The 12,471-nt window shown below is 45.3% G+C and overlaps 1 protein-coding gene across 1 annotated transcript; it reads left to right on the top strand.

Annotated features, from left to right (window-relative positions):
- Positions 1-704: 704 nt before the first annotated feature.
- Positions 705-3,863, top strand: LOC115656668 (14 kDa phosphohistidine phosphatase-like). Its single transcript, XM_030573706.1, has 3 exons — positions 705-943; positions 1,502-1,626; positions 3,658-3,863. Exons 1-3 carry the CDS (start codon positions 802-804, stop codon positions 3,748-3,750), a joined length of 360 nt encoding a protein of 119 aa, XP_030429566.1. The 5' UTR covers positions 705-801; the 3' UTR covers positions 3,751-3,863.
- Positions 3,864-12,471: the final 8,608 nt, after the last annotated feature.

Below are 12,471 nucleotides of genomic sequence, written 5' to 3'. Positions count from 1 at the left end.
TTGTTAATGCCTGTTTAACCTTAAGTCATTTTCCAAATTACTGGACAAAAAAAGAAGAAGACAGAGAAAAAAAGGAATGAAAAAAAGAGAACATAAAAATCAATTTTTAAAAATATATTTATAAAAACTTTTTTAAATACCTCCAAATTGATCCATGTAAAACCCATAAAATAGAAGCAACTTAAGTATGTTTATTCCTTTTTTTTCAAACAGAAAGTATTGTGAACTTTCACAATCTGATTGCATGTCTTGTGACATCTGATGCATGTCTTAAACACACACCTCCAGGAATGAAGGGATCAACAGATAATCTTGGTTTTAATGTTTTTTTTTAAGTTTCTAGCTCTCATAGTCACAGAGAACAGCTAGAAAAAGTGACCCCTGACAAAGAGACAAATTATTATTATTTCAGTATTGCCAATCTCAAGAGATCAAACCCCATGAATCAGACTCCCCCAAATCATTAGCCCAAAACCCATAAAGATTTTGTTTTTTAAAACGGTGAGATCGTGTTTTCCAGTCTCTCTTGGTTTTTGAACGCCACCTACTCACCCCTCGTGCTCCCCTGCCAGCACAAACCCCCCGCCCAGCCTCATCGCCACTAGCACGGCCCCGCCTCCTAACAGTCACGTCACAAAGCTCACTGCAACTCCGGCCGCTGCTGTCCCTCAGCCTTAACGACAGCCGTAGCCCCGCCCCCTTCCTCAGGCAGGCTGGTAACGGTCCCTTCAGCCCGCCCACTGCTTAGTGCGCTTGGCGCATGCGCGGAGCCCGGGCGGGTCTCGGCCCCGAGGGGTGACCATGGCCGGGCAGCTAGAGTCGCTCCGCGGGGTGGAGATCGATCCGGACGGCACGTTCAAGTACATCCTGGTGCGGGTGCAGCGCGCGGGGGGAGCCGAGCACCGGGACGTCGTCAGGGGCACCGCGGCCGCCGAGTTCCACAGTGAGTCGGTGCCGCGAGCCAGGGCCGGGCGGGGGCCTGGGGACAGAGCCCGCTGGCGCCTCATGCGCCCCCCGGACCGATCCCCCCAACCGCTTTCGTGAGGGGGGAGCCGGCTGCCCCGCCGCGGGCCGCCCCTCCCCAACTGCTGCTGCAGCACCAACGGGGTGGCCCGACCCCCGCAGAGCTGCTGCTCTTACCCCCGCCCCCCGGGGTTGCTCCTAGGCCTCGGCCGCGCTGGGGGGCGGTGCCTCTGCAATCCCCCCGTGGCTGCGCCGGGTGAGGAGTGACTTGCTCTGGTGTCCAGCCCTGGTACATTTCAGTCCGAAACGTGAACTTCTGAGCAGCCTCTGACTTGGTGAGACAGTGGAACCGGCAGCCACTGTTCTGGGATTTGCTAGGGCCCAGCTGCGTAAGTAACAGCGGGCTTTTCCTTAACTTACCAGCTTCCCCAAGGAAACAGGAAAAAAAATACTAGGTTGCTGAAAAGAGAGGACTGGAAGTAATCACCAAGTGAAACCTGAGTTCTGGTTAATGGATTGAACTGGCTTCATTTTGCAGATCATATATTTGAAAAAGTAAACCCTGAAATGGAAAAGTTGGGCTTTGAATGCAAGTGCCTTGGAGGAGGAAAAATTGACCATAATAGCAAAGACAAGAAAATGAGGGTATTTGGTCTCTCCACAGTAAGTGCCATATATTAGTTTCCTTGAAAATCCAACATTTTAGGGCCCTAACCATTAATTAGTTAGTCCACACAGCTCACCTGTGAGGTGGGTAAAGATGGCTTATTTTAGATGGGGAAACTACAGCAGAGAGGTTAGATTGACTTACTCATCATCACACAGTAATTGGTGTCAGGGCTGGAACTGGAACTCAGCAGCTCCTAACTCACAATCCTGTACTGTTGCTATAGAGCATGCCTCTGTCTATGTATCTCTTACTTACATGGCTCAGTATGTAAATACATTCTGTTTATAAAATGACCAATAGAAGCAATGAATTATCCATATATGTGGAACACACTGCAGTCTCCATCCCACCTCACCACTGCAGAGAGCATATAAGAGGCAAGGATTTCTTGAGCTACTGATGTGGAGAGGAGCAGACTAGTTCCATGTGATGTAAAGACATGTTATTTGAATCCTGTACAGAAAGTAGCAGTTCTTCAAGGTCACTTTTCCTCCAGGTCAGTTATAGCCCCAAACCAGATTAAACTTTTTTTTTTTTTAAATTAGGGCTCTTTCTCAGATATCATATTGTGGGGGCAAAGCTCTATGGGGAGGGGAGATGGCCTGCAACATTAGGGGTCTTTTAGAGCCTGCTCAATATTTGTGGCAGAATCAAACAATTAATGACCAAACTCCTGGATTAATGGTGATAGTGTGCAGCACAGGCAGCAGCATCTCTCTCTCTCTCCTGCCACCAAGTTAGTGGGAGAAAGATAGTCAGCTGTACCCCACACCTTGTTTGCCAACTATTGTCAAATGCCCTGAACTTTACAGAAGCAGCTGTGTAACTGCAAAGTTTCACTTTCTCAGACAGAAAAATGGAGATACAGAAAAGCTGAATGGCACTCTGGAATAGTGGGTTACATCTTGGCCTGTAAATCAAAGCAACTTGGTTTTTGTCCTGGTTTTTTGTTGTGTGACTTTAAAAATAGGGAAGTAGTTGTGTTAAATGGGGCTATTGATACTTAGCTCTTGGGTAAACTATGAGAATTAGAGAAATGCTTGAGGAGTTTTTTGAAGTGAACTCTGTGGCTGGGATTAATAGCCTCAAGGAGCTCAATCACTATAAGGCAATGATAGTACCTTTGCCCAGTCCCCTGTAAAGCAATGTCTGAGCCAGCACTGGAGCTCAGCTACTAGCTTCCTACATTATCGGGTGTGGTAGGTTGGCTTAGACAATAATTTAATAGCAGTACACGTTGCGATGCAAAAAGTTCAAGCTTTCTGACCATTAAAACACAAATTGTCAACATCACGTCAAAATATACAAAGTAAATATCCTTAAATCAAACTAAGTTTTCAAGCAGCATGTTTCTTTGCCTATCTGTATAATTTGATTATTACCAATGAAAATATTTTGTGTGTATGGTGAAATTGATATTTACCAATTAAAAAGCTAATTCTTCCAAGGCTACTTATGTCTGATATAGCCATGCTTGTTTATGTGGGCAAACCTTGTGTGTAGAAAACTACTTTTTGTATTAGTTGTGTAACGTGCAGTTTAGATGTCAGTTTACTTATGTGATCCTCTTGGAGCAGAGTTAAGGCTCCTAAGTGAGAATCAATGCCTTGTTAAGTGCAACCTTAATTCTGATTTTCCTGAGTGGTAGCGATGTTAGTCTGTATCAGCAAAAAGAACAAGGAGTACTTGTGGCACCTTAGAGCCTAACACATTTATTTGAACATAAGCTTTTGTGGGCTAAAACCCATTTCATCAGATGCATGCCGATGCACACTCCATTAGTCTGTAAGGTGCCACAAATACCTCGTTCTTTCTTCTGATTTTCCTGGCTTCTAACTCTGAAACATTTTAATTCAGATATTCCTCAAAGATAATAAACAGAACTTGGTTCACCTCAGTGGGACTTCTGTGCAGGGGGAAGCATAAGGCCATAAATCTGAATATTTAAAATGTTAACTGGAACTTGATACTCTTGTAGCCTTACATTTTGCATCCCTTTAAAATCTTTTTTATTTTTTTTGCAGGGATATGGTAAAGCAGATCATGCAGTGACTGTAGAAATACTGAAAAAAGTATACCAAGACTATGAAATCACTTGGTCAGATGACAAGAAATGAAGAACTATTCTGGAATCTGAAATACAAAGCAGATATAGTATTGAAGTCTTCGTTATGCTCAAATAAATCACTGTTAGCTTTATCTGATTAAAAAGATTTGTGTGTTCACCATCCTTTAGAAATTGGAATTAAATCTTACTGAGGAAAACAGAAAGCAGCATAAATGCTGACAAGGTTAAAAATATAATACGAAAGAATTTGAAGAGCAACTAGCTCAAGACACAAACAATCAGCAAAATAATTTAAATACATCTGAGGTAGGCAGCCTGTTAGTCAGTAGGGCTACTGGACAACCCAGTACTAAAGGAATACTCAAGCAGGACAAGGCTGTTGCAGAGAAGTTAAATGCATTCTTTGCATCTGTCTTTATGCTAGAGCAATGTTTCTTAAACGGGGGTCCCTGAGAGTACACCAGGGGGTCCATAGGCCAAGCTGAGAAACTCCTCCCCCTCCCTCTCAGCATGCCGGGGAACAGGCTTCCTATCTGCCCTGGCTCCACACTACTCCCAGAAGTAGCCAGGATGTCCGTAGGAGGGAGAAAGGCGCACGGGGTCTCAGCGTGCTGCCTCCGCCCTGAGCACTGACTCTGCAGCGCCTATTGGCCAGGAACTGCAGCAAATGAGCTCTGGAGGGGCGGTGCCTGCAGGCAGGGGCAGCATGTAGAGATCCCCTGGCTTCCATGCCCAGGAGCCACTGTTAGATGGATGGACCAGTCACTTTTTGAAGCTGCCCCAGGCAAGCGCCTCACCCCCTCCCGCACCTGAACTCCACCCCCGGGGCTTGCACTCCATGCTGCACCCAAACTCTCCCCCAGAGCTCACACCCTAACCTCCTGCCCCAGCCTAGTGAAAGTTTGAGGGTGGGGAAGAGTGAGCAGAGAGCAGGGCCTTGGAGAAGGGATGGAGCAGTGGTGTGGCCTCAGGAAAGGGGGGCAGGGCAAGGCTGAGCAGGGAGACTGGGGGTCCCTGAAAAATTTTAAATCAAAAGGGGGGTCCTTGGGTTGCTAAAGTTTGAGAACTGCTGCTCTAGAGTATTTGGGGTCATTGTCACTCATGATCCTTCTTTTTAGGTAACACATCTCTACTGTCACTTCAATCTGAGGCAGTTCCTCAGAAGACTTTGGAACAAATTGGTAAACAGTAATAAGTTATCAGGCCCAGATGGTATTTACCGAAGTTCCCTGTAAGCTGCATGGCCATGCAGCAGCCTTTTCAGTGCTGCGCAGGTGCTCAGGGAACCTGCCCAGGGACCTGCCACTCCAGGAAGAGGAGTGCCCCTCCCCCAGGCCCCAACCTGCCATGGCTAGGGTAGCCCTCCCCTTTAGACCAAACTATGCCGTAGCCTGGACTTGCCATGACTGGGGTGCCCCTACCCTGGACAGGGTGGCACATCATGGTCTGGCCCCAGCTGTGGCCGGGGCAGCTCAGCGTGAACCCAGGTGGTCTGGCTTCAGCTGCCATTAGGATGGGCCTGGCCCAGACTGGACCTGTCGTAGGGCACTCCTTCCTGAACCTAGTTCTAGCCAGATCTGCAGGGGCCAGCAAAGGGGTGCCTATCCTGCAGCCCCAGCCCGGAGCTGCCATGACAGAGAGGCGCCTCTCCCCTGCTAGTCCAGGTGCTGCTATGGGGAGAGTGGGCTGGGGGGAGTCCTCTTTCCCTGCCATAGCCCAGGAGCACCCTCCTGCACCCCAAACCCCTCATCTCCAGCTTCACCCCAGAGCCTACACTTCCAGACACAGCCTTCACTCCCTGCATCCCAACCCTTTGCCCCAGCCCTGAGACCCCTCCCACACTTTGAACCTCTCAATCTCACCCCCACCACATGAATTTTGTTATGTGTCACATATCTCCTCCATATTTGCGCACACAATAATATTCATTCCACACATGGGTAGGAAAAATTAGAGGGAACACTAGTATTCACTCAGGAGTTCTGAAGGAACACAACTATGAAATTGCAGAACTATTAACTGTGGTCTGTAACCTGTTGCTTAAATCAGCCTCTGTACCATATGATTGAGAGTAGCTAATATAATGCTGGTTTTTTAAAAAGGGTCTAGAGGTGATTGGTTCTGGTAATTACAGGCCTGTAAGTCTAATTTCAGTATCAGGTAAACTGGTTGAAACAAGTAAAGAACAGCATTATTAGACACAAAGATGAATATTATCTGTTGGGATAGAGTCAACACAGTAAAAAGCAACAACGTCCTGTGGCACCTTATAGACTAACAGAAGTATTGGAGCATAAGCTCTTGTGGGTGAATACCTACTTCGTCAGATGCATGTAATGGAAATTTCCAGAGGCAGGTATAAATATGCAGGCCAGAATCAGTCTGGAGATAACGAAGTTAGATCAATCAGGGAGGATGAGGCCTCTCTATTCCATACAGACTATGGCCCATAACATTCTCTTTCTACCATTAAGCTCACTATGTTTCCTTCCACTTCAAATTTCTATACTTACTTCCCCTCCTCCATGGCATTAAGTTTACATTTTTTGTCCTAGCCTTCAAGAGCTTACATATGTCTACATTGGATTTCATCTGAAGTCTTCACTTACTGCATCTTTCCCCATCCCTTCCTATGGTAGTGATGTTATCCTTAATTCCCTGCTAACTAACATATCCCATAATCTTTTCAGTATTTTTCTTCCACGCTGTTCCTCTCCACAGAATGCCCTACTATTACATACACAATTTAAGGCTCTCATCTGCTACCCGTCCTTGTGGGTACTCAGGGACAAGGGACTCAGCTTAACCCTCTGTAGGCTCAGGGCTCTGGGGTCTGCAGAGCTTTTTCCCAGTGAAAGAACATTCACAACAAACAACACATCAATGGCATACACATGCCAAGCATCTAATGCTCACCACTCCCAACAACAACAGACAGACATCTCTCGATGGCCAGTCAGGATCCGCTCTCATCCAGGGCTCTGGGTTCTGCACAGTATGGTCATGCAGGGGTTAAAAGTCCTGGCAGCTTTGGTCTTGAATTGTATCCTGGAATTAAGTTCCAACAAGCTTATTTTCTGACCCTCGTTATAGTTAAAATGAGAGTTCTTCTTATCAATACCGTAATCAATTATTTTACTCAAAGCATGACTATGCACTAAATCTAACCAATCATAACCCCTAATGGACTAAAACAATTTCTCTAGCAAAATAAAACCTGATAATTTCTACTTATCAGCAAAAGCAAGTTCTAACAAGAAACTCAGACAGGCACCCAGTAAGAAATTTGCAGAAACTCAAGGTTATTTTGTCCATACTCCCTTCTATTCCCATGAATCTGTGATTTTAATTTAACTATCCCTGTTAGTAATGCAGCTGATATTTTTCTGTCTATACCAAAGCCAAATACTCCTGATTTTATAGTTATATTTCCAATTTATGGTGGCCGAGCATACAAGTTATGCTAAGTCCATATGCTGTGAGTCATGTCAAGTCCAGGCCGCTCATTACACTATTATCTGTCAACATAATTCCTTTGTTCTTAAAATCTCCCCTGAAGACTACTTCTGTATTGCCTACAAGTAGTAAATCAATAATGTAAATATAGTTAAATCCTTGTTATTCCCTCTGCTAGGATTCTTGATGCATCCTCTACTTGTGGTATCCAAGAGATAAGTTTGCTGCTACAAGATCCATTTTCTATCTATCTGTTCGGCAGCCTATGTGAAATGCATGGTTGCCTCAGCCCAGTTTCCACTATACAGGTGTCCCATCACAAAAAAAAAGCTACCATGGCTGCCAGTGTTAGTGGAGAGGCCATGATACCAATTAGCCACTTGTAGTCAGAATCCCACTTCTTAATTCTGGACAGCACAAAGCTAGCACTTGTGAATTAACTAATAATAGTTGAGGTCACGATAATACAGATCCCAGCTTTGATTTCCCTACAGGGATTATGACTACAGAACATGTTTCCATGCCAATGTGTCTAGTAATCAAGAATGGGATAAGAAAACCAGAACTGTTTCTAAATAGAACATTTCCCAGTGAGCATTCCCTTATGCATCTTCCCCTTGTTTTTGCCCTAAACTTTTCAACAGAAAAAGATAACTGTAAGTGCTGCTGTTGTACTGCCTCACTGGTTCCTGTGCATAAAATTGGACTGATTGATGGTCTCAGTTCCTGTAATCAGCAAATACTCTCTTCAAAGAAAGGTCATCAGATAAGGCAAACTCTTTCACAGAAACAAAGTCTTTAAAACTCATTTTCCTGAGAGAATTGGAGAGGATTGTTATAAGTCTTCCTGCAGTACTGATTTACTGGAAAGACAAAGCCAGACTGGATTTCTGATCATACAAGTCACACTTCCAAAACGTGAGGGTGGAGTTGGGATGAGTTCTGGGAATGTGGAGATGAGAAAGAGGTGTTGGGCTGCAATCTAGTTTGCACACACAGGAAATTGTAGATGACTCAGTGGTGCATCGTGCTCCTACAAAGGGGACTTGAGGGGATAGAATCCAGAGGTTTCTTCCCACCCATCTAGTAGCAAAGAGGTAATAGGAGTGGGGGGAGGTGGGGGGTTGTGATGTGGTGTACAGGGAACGCTGATTACTTGCATTCCTCACTTAGCCAGAAGAAGGGGGTAGGGTAAGAGGCTATTAATTCCAGATTTTGAAAAGATGAATTAGAACTAGTCTAAAGGGTTGTAATGATTTGTCAGTTGGGGGAAGCAGTAGCATCACTCCTCGTCTAAGAGTGTGCACGGGTAACTTGAATCCAGCTAGCATAGGTAGCAATAGCACTGAAGACAGTGCATAGCGGGCAAATGAGCCAAGTATATACGCAGGGTTCGTGCCAGACTTGTACTTCCCATCATCAGCATGGGTAGTACAAGCCTGACATTGACACTGGGTATTTACTTGGCTTGCTAGCCTGCTCTGCACTGTTTTCACTGCTATTGTTATCTGTGTCAGGTGGATTTAAGCTAGTTCAGGTAGGCCAGCCCATGCAAGGCTTTTGCTATGCAGACTTACCCAGAAGGGAAAGAATGATACTTGTGATAAATGAAGAGGGGGGTAGCTCCCTTTTATGGACACCAAGCCAGCCACTTAGCTATTAGTAGCTGTAAATCCCTGTTAGTAGCTGTTCTCTACTGGCTTTACCTGTAAAGGGTTAAAAAGTCCATAGGTAAAAGGAAGGGAGTGTGCACCTGACCAAAAGAGCCAATGGGAAGGCTAGAAATTTTTAAAAAATTCCCCTTTGTCTGTCTGTTTCTTGTTCTCCTGAGAGGAGAGATAAGGCTGGAACTATGCTGTATGAGCTGGCACCAGGTATGAAAAACCATCAAATCATACCTAGAAACTACTCATTTGAAACCCCAGATATGTAAGTAGATCAGGAAATGTCTAGGAAGACGTGATTAAATTAATCTCTTTTACTTCTTTATGGCTTGTGGATTTCTCTGTGCTAACCCCAGGTGCTTTTGTTTTGCTTGTAACCTTTAAGCTAGACCTCAAGAAAACCATTCTTGATGCTTAATTATTGTATTTGCTCTTTTTAGATCTAGAAATAGCCTAAGTTCTAGATATATTTTCTTTCTTTTTGTTTTTAATAAAATTTAGCTTTTTTAAAGAACAGGACTGGGTTTTTGTGTCCTAAGAGGTTTGTGCACAGGTTGTTTAATTAGTTGGTGGCAACATCTGATTTCCTTTGTTTTCTTTCTCAGCTTGGGGGTGTGTGTGTGAAGGGGCTTAAGGGTACCCCACAGGAAGGAATTCCCAAGTGCACCATCCTTGGTTTCCAAAGGGTTTTTTTTGCACTTGGGTGGTGGCATTTATCCATCCAAGGACAGAGGAAAAACTCCTAAGGTTACAGCTTAATACAACCCTGGAGTGGCCAGTATTAATTTTTAGAATCCTTGGGAGCCCCCACCTTCTGCACTCAAAGTGTCAGAGTGGGGAATCAGCCTTGACATGGTGTTAAAGGTGGGATCATCTTGAACCAGAAGCACAGACCTCAGGATTTTAAAAGGACACATTTTTCCTTTTGGCAGCCTGCAAAGTCAGGAAGGTTTGTTTTCTTTCTTTCTTCTTTTCTTTTCCTTTCCTGCCTGAGGCGGAACAGGCACTGTCATGGTATAAACCCCCAGTCCGAACCTTAGCGTCCAAAAGATGGGGTACCAGCATGAATTCCTCTAAGCTCAATTACCAGCTCAGTACTTGTAGCGCTGCCACCAACCAGGAATTCCAGTGCCTGGTACACTCTGGTCCCCACAAAACCTTGCCCAGGGACCCCCAAGACCCAGACCTTCTGGATCTTAACACAAGGAAAGTAAACCCTTTCCCTCACCATTGCCTCTCCCAGGCTTCCCCTCCCTGGCTGACCCTGGAAGATCACTGTGATTCAAACTCCTTGAATCTTAAAACAGAGAGGAAAATCCACCTTCCCCCCTCCTTCTCTCTCCCCCTCCTAGACTCACCCTGAGAAAGTAATCCTAACACAGAGAGAAAATTAACCTCTCTCTCTCCCTTCCCTCCTTTTTCCCCACCAATTCCCTGGTGAATCCAGACCCAGTCCCCTGGGGTCTCACCAGAATAAAAAAATAATCAGGTTCTTAAACAAGAAAAGCTTTTAATTAAAGAAAGAAAAAACAGTAAAAATTATCTTTGTAAATTTAAGATGGAATATGTTACAGGGTCTTTCAGCTATAGACACTGGGAATACCCTCCCAGCCTAAGCATACAAGTACAAATTAAAATCCTTCCAGTCAAATACACATTTGAACTCTTTCCAGCCAAATACACATTTGCAAATAAAGAAAACAAACATAAGCCTAACTCACCTTATCTACCTAGTACTTACTATTCTGGACATATAAGAGACTGTATCAGAGAGTTTGGAGAGAAACCTGGTTGCACGTCTGGTCACTCAGAACCCAGAGAGAACAAGCACCAAACACTAACAGCACACACAAAACTTCCCTCCCTCAAGATTTGAAAGTATTCTATCCCTTGATTGGTCCTCTGGTCAGGTGACAGCCAGGCTCACTGAACTTGTTAACCCTTTACAGGCAAAAGAGACATGAAGTACTCCTGTTCTATTAACCCTTAACTATCTGTTTATGACACCCCCCCCCAAATCGCTGACAGTGTGTAACCACACTGGCAGTGATTTCTCCCTAGAACTTTAGAATAAACAGATTAATAAACACATACACCTTTACATATACTACTAATTATGTAAAACTACAAGATTCTTCACATCGTAAGGACAATTTTTAACCAGTTGATTCTGGGAAACTTTCACGGGAGAGTGCATCAACTCCTTGACCTGTTGCCGCTGCAGACGTTCCCGGGTTGTGGAGAGGTTCACGTCTTCCACGCCACCATCACTTTTCCCTTCATAGTAGACACTGTCAGGCCATTCAGCGTCATCTCCTCCCTGGGCTGTAAACTGACAAACCTGTAAGTCTCTGGAATAAAAAGGCTTGAGAGAATTAACGTGGTACACTCTGGGCTTTAGGGAGGAATTGGGAAATGCTATGAGGTAGTTAACAGCTCCCAGGCGCTCTTGGACCGTGAATGGCCCTTCCCATGATGCTTCCATCTTATGGGCCTGTTGCGTCTTCAAGACCATAACCTGGTCTCCTACCTTGAAGGAACGCTCTCTGGTATGTCTATCATACCAAGCCTTTTGCTCTTTTTGAGCATCCTTTAGGTTTTTTTTAGCGAGGACTAAAGAGTGTCGGAGGGTGTTTTGTAGGTTGCTTACAAAGTCCAGAATGTTAGTTCTTGGAGAGGGTGTAAACCCCTCCCATTGCTGCTTCACCAACTGTAATGGCCCTTTAACCTCGGGGCCATACGCAAGCTCAAACGGTGAAAACCCTAAACTGGGATGCCCTGTAGGCAAAGAGCAACTGCTGCAACACTAGGTCCCAGTTATTGGAGTGTTCATTCACGAATTTACGTATCATGGCCCCCAAAGTTCCATTAAACCTTTCCACCAGGCTTTGGTTCGATGGTGGTATGGGGTGGCAACTAAGTGACTCACCCCATGAGTCTCCCACAGTTCTTTCATGGTCCCGGCCAGGAAATTAGTCCCTGAATCCGTAAGGATGTCAGAGGGCCAACCTACCCTGGCAAAAATGTCTGTTAGGGCCTGGCTCACAGCTTTAGCCCTGGTGTTGCCTAGAGCTACTGCTTCCAGCCATCGGGTAGCAAAGTCCACGAAAGTCAGTATGTACTGCTTTCCTCTGGGTGTCTTTTTTGGGAAAGGACCCAGAATACCCACAGCTACTCGCTGAAATGGGACCTCAATTATGGGGAGTGGCTGGAGAGGGGCCTTGACCTGGTCTTGGGGCTTTCCCACTTTTTGGCACACCTTACAAGACCGGACATACTTGGCAACATCCTTGCCCATCCCCTCCCAGTGGAAGGACTTCCCCAACTGGTCTTTGGTTCTGTTCACCCCAGCATGGCCACTGGGATGATCATGGGCTAAGCTTAAGAGATTCCCCCGGTATTTAGTTGGAACCACCAACTGTTTTTGTGGATGCTAGTCTTCCCGGTGTCCACCAGAAAGAGTCTCCTTATATAAAAGCCCTTGTTTTATAACAAACCGGGATCGGTTAGAAGAGCTGAGAGGCGGTGGGGTGCTCCGTGCCGCCGCCCAAGCTTTTTGAAGGCTGTCATCTGCTTCCTGCTCAGTCTGGAACTGTTTCCTGGAGGCTGTAGACACCAGTTCTTCCTTAGACTGTGGACTTGGGCTTGGT

This window comes from Gopherus evgoodei, chromosome 8 (genome assembly GCF_007399415.2).
Source record: "Gopherus evgoodei ecotype Sinaloan lineage chromosome 8, rGopEvg1_v1.p, whole genome shotgun sequence".
In the NCBI taxonomy this organism is placed as follows: domain Eukaryota; kingdom Metazoa; phylum Chordata; order Testudines; family Testudinidae; genus Gopherus; species Gopherus evgoodei.
The sequence above is the reverse complement of the archived record's forward strand: the minus strand, read 5'-3'. Positions and strand labels throughout refer to the sequence as shown.

Coding starts and splice junctions, on each gene's coding strand:
- LOC115656668 (XM_030573706.1), top strand. CDS start 802: ATGGCCGGGCAGCTAGAGTCGCTCCGCGGGGTGGAGATCGATCCGGAC. Junction 944..1,501: donor CGCGGCCGCCGAGTTCCACA/GTGAGTCGGTGC, acceptor TTCATTTTGCAG/ATCATATATTTGAAAAAGTA. Junction 1,627..3,657: donor GGGTATTTGGTCTCTCCACA/GTAAGTGCCATA, acceptor TTTTTTTTGCAG/GGATATGGTAAAGCAGATCA.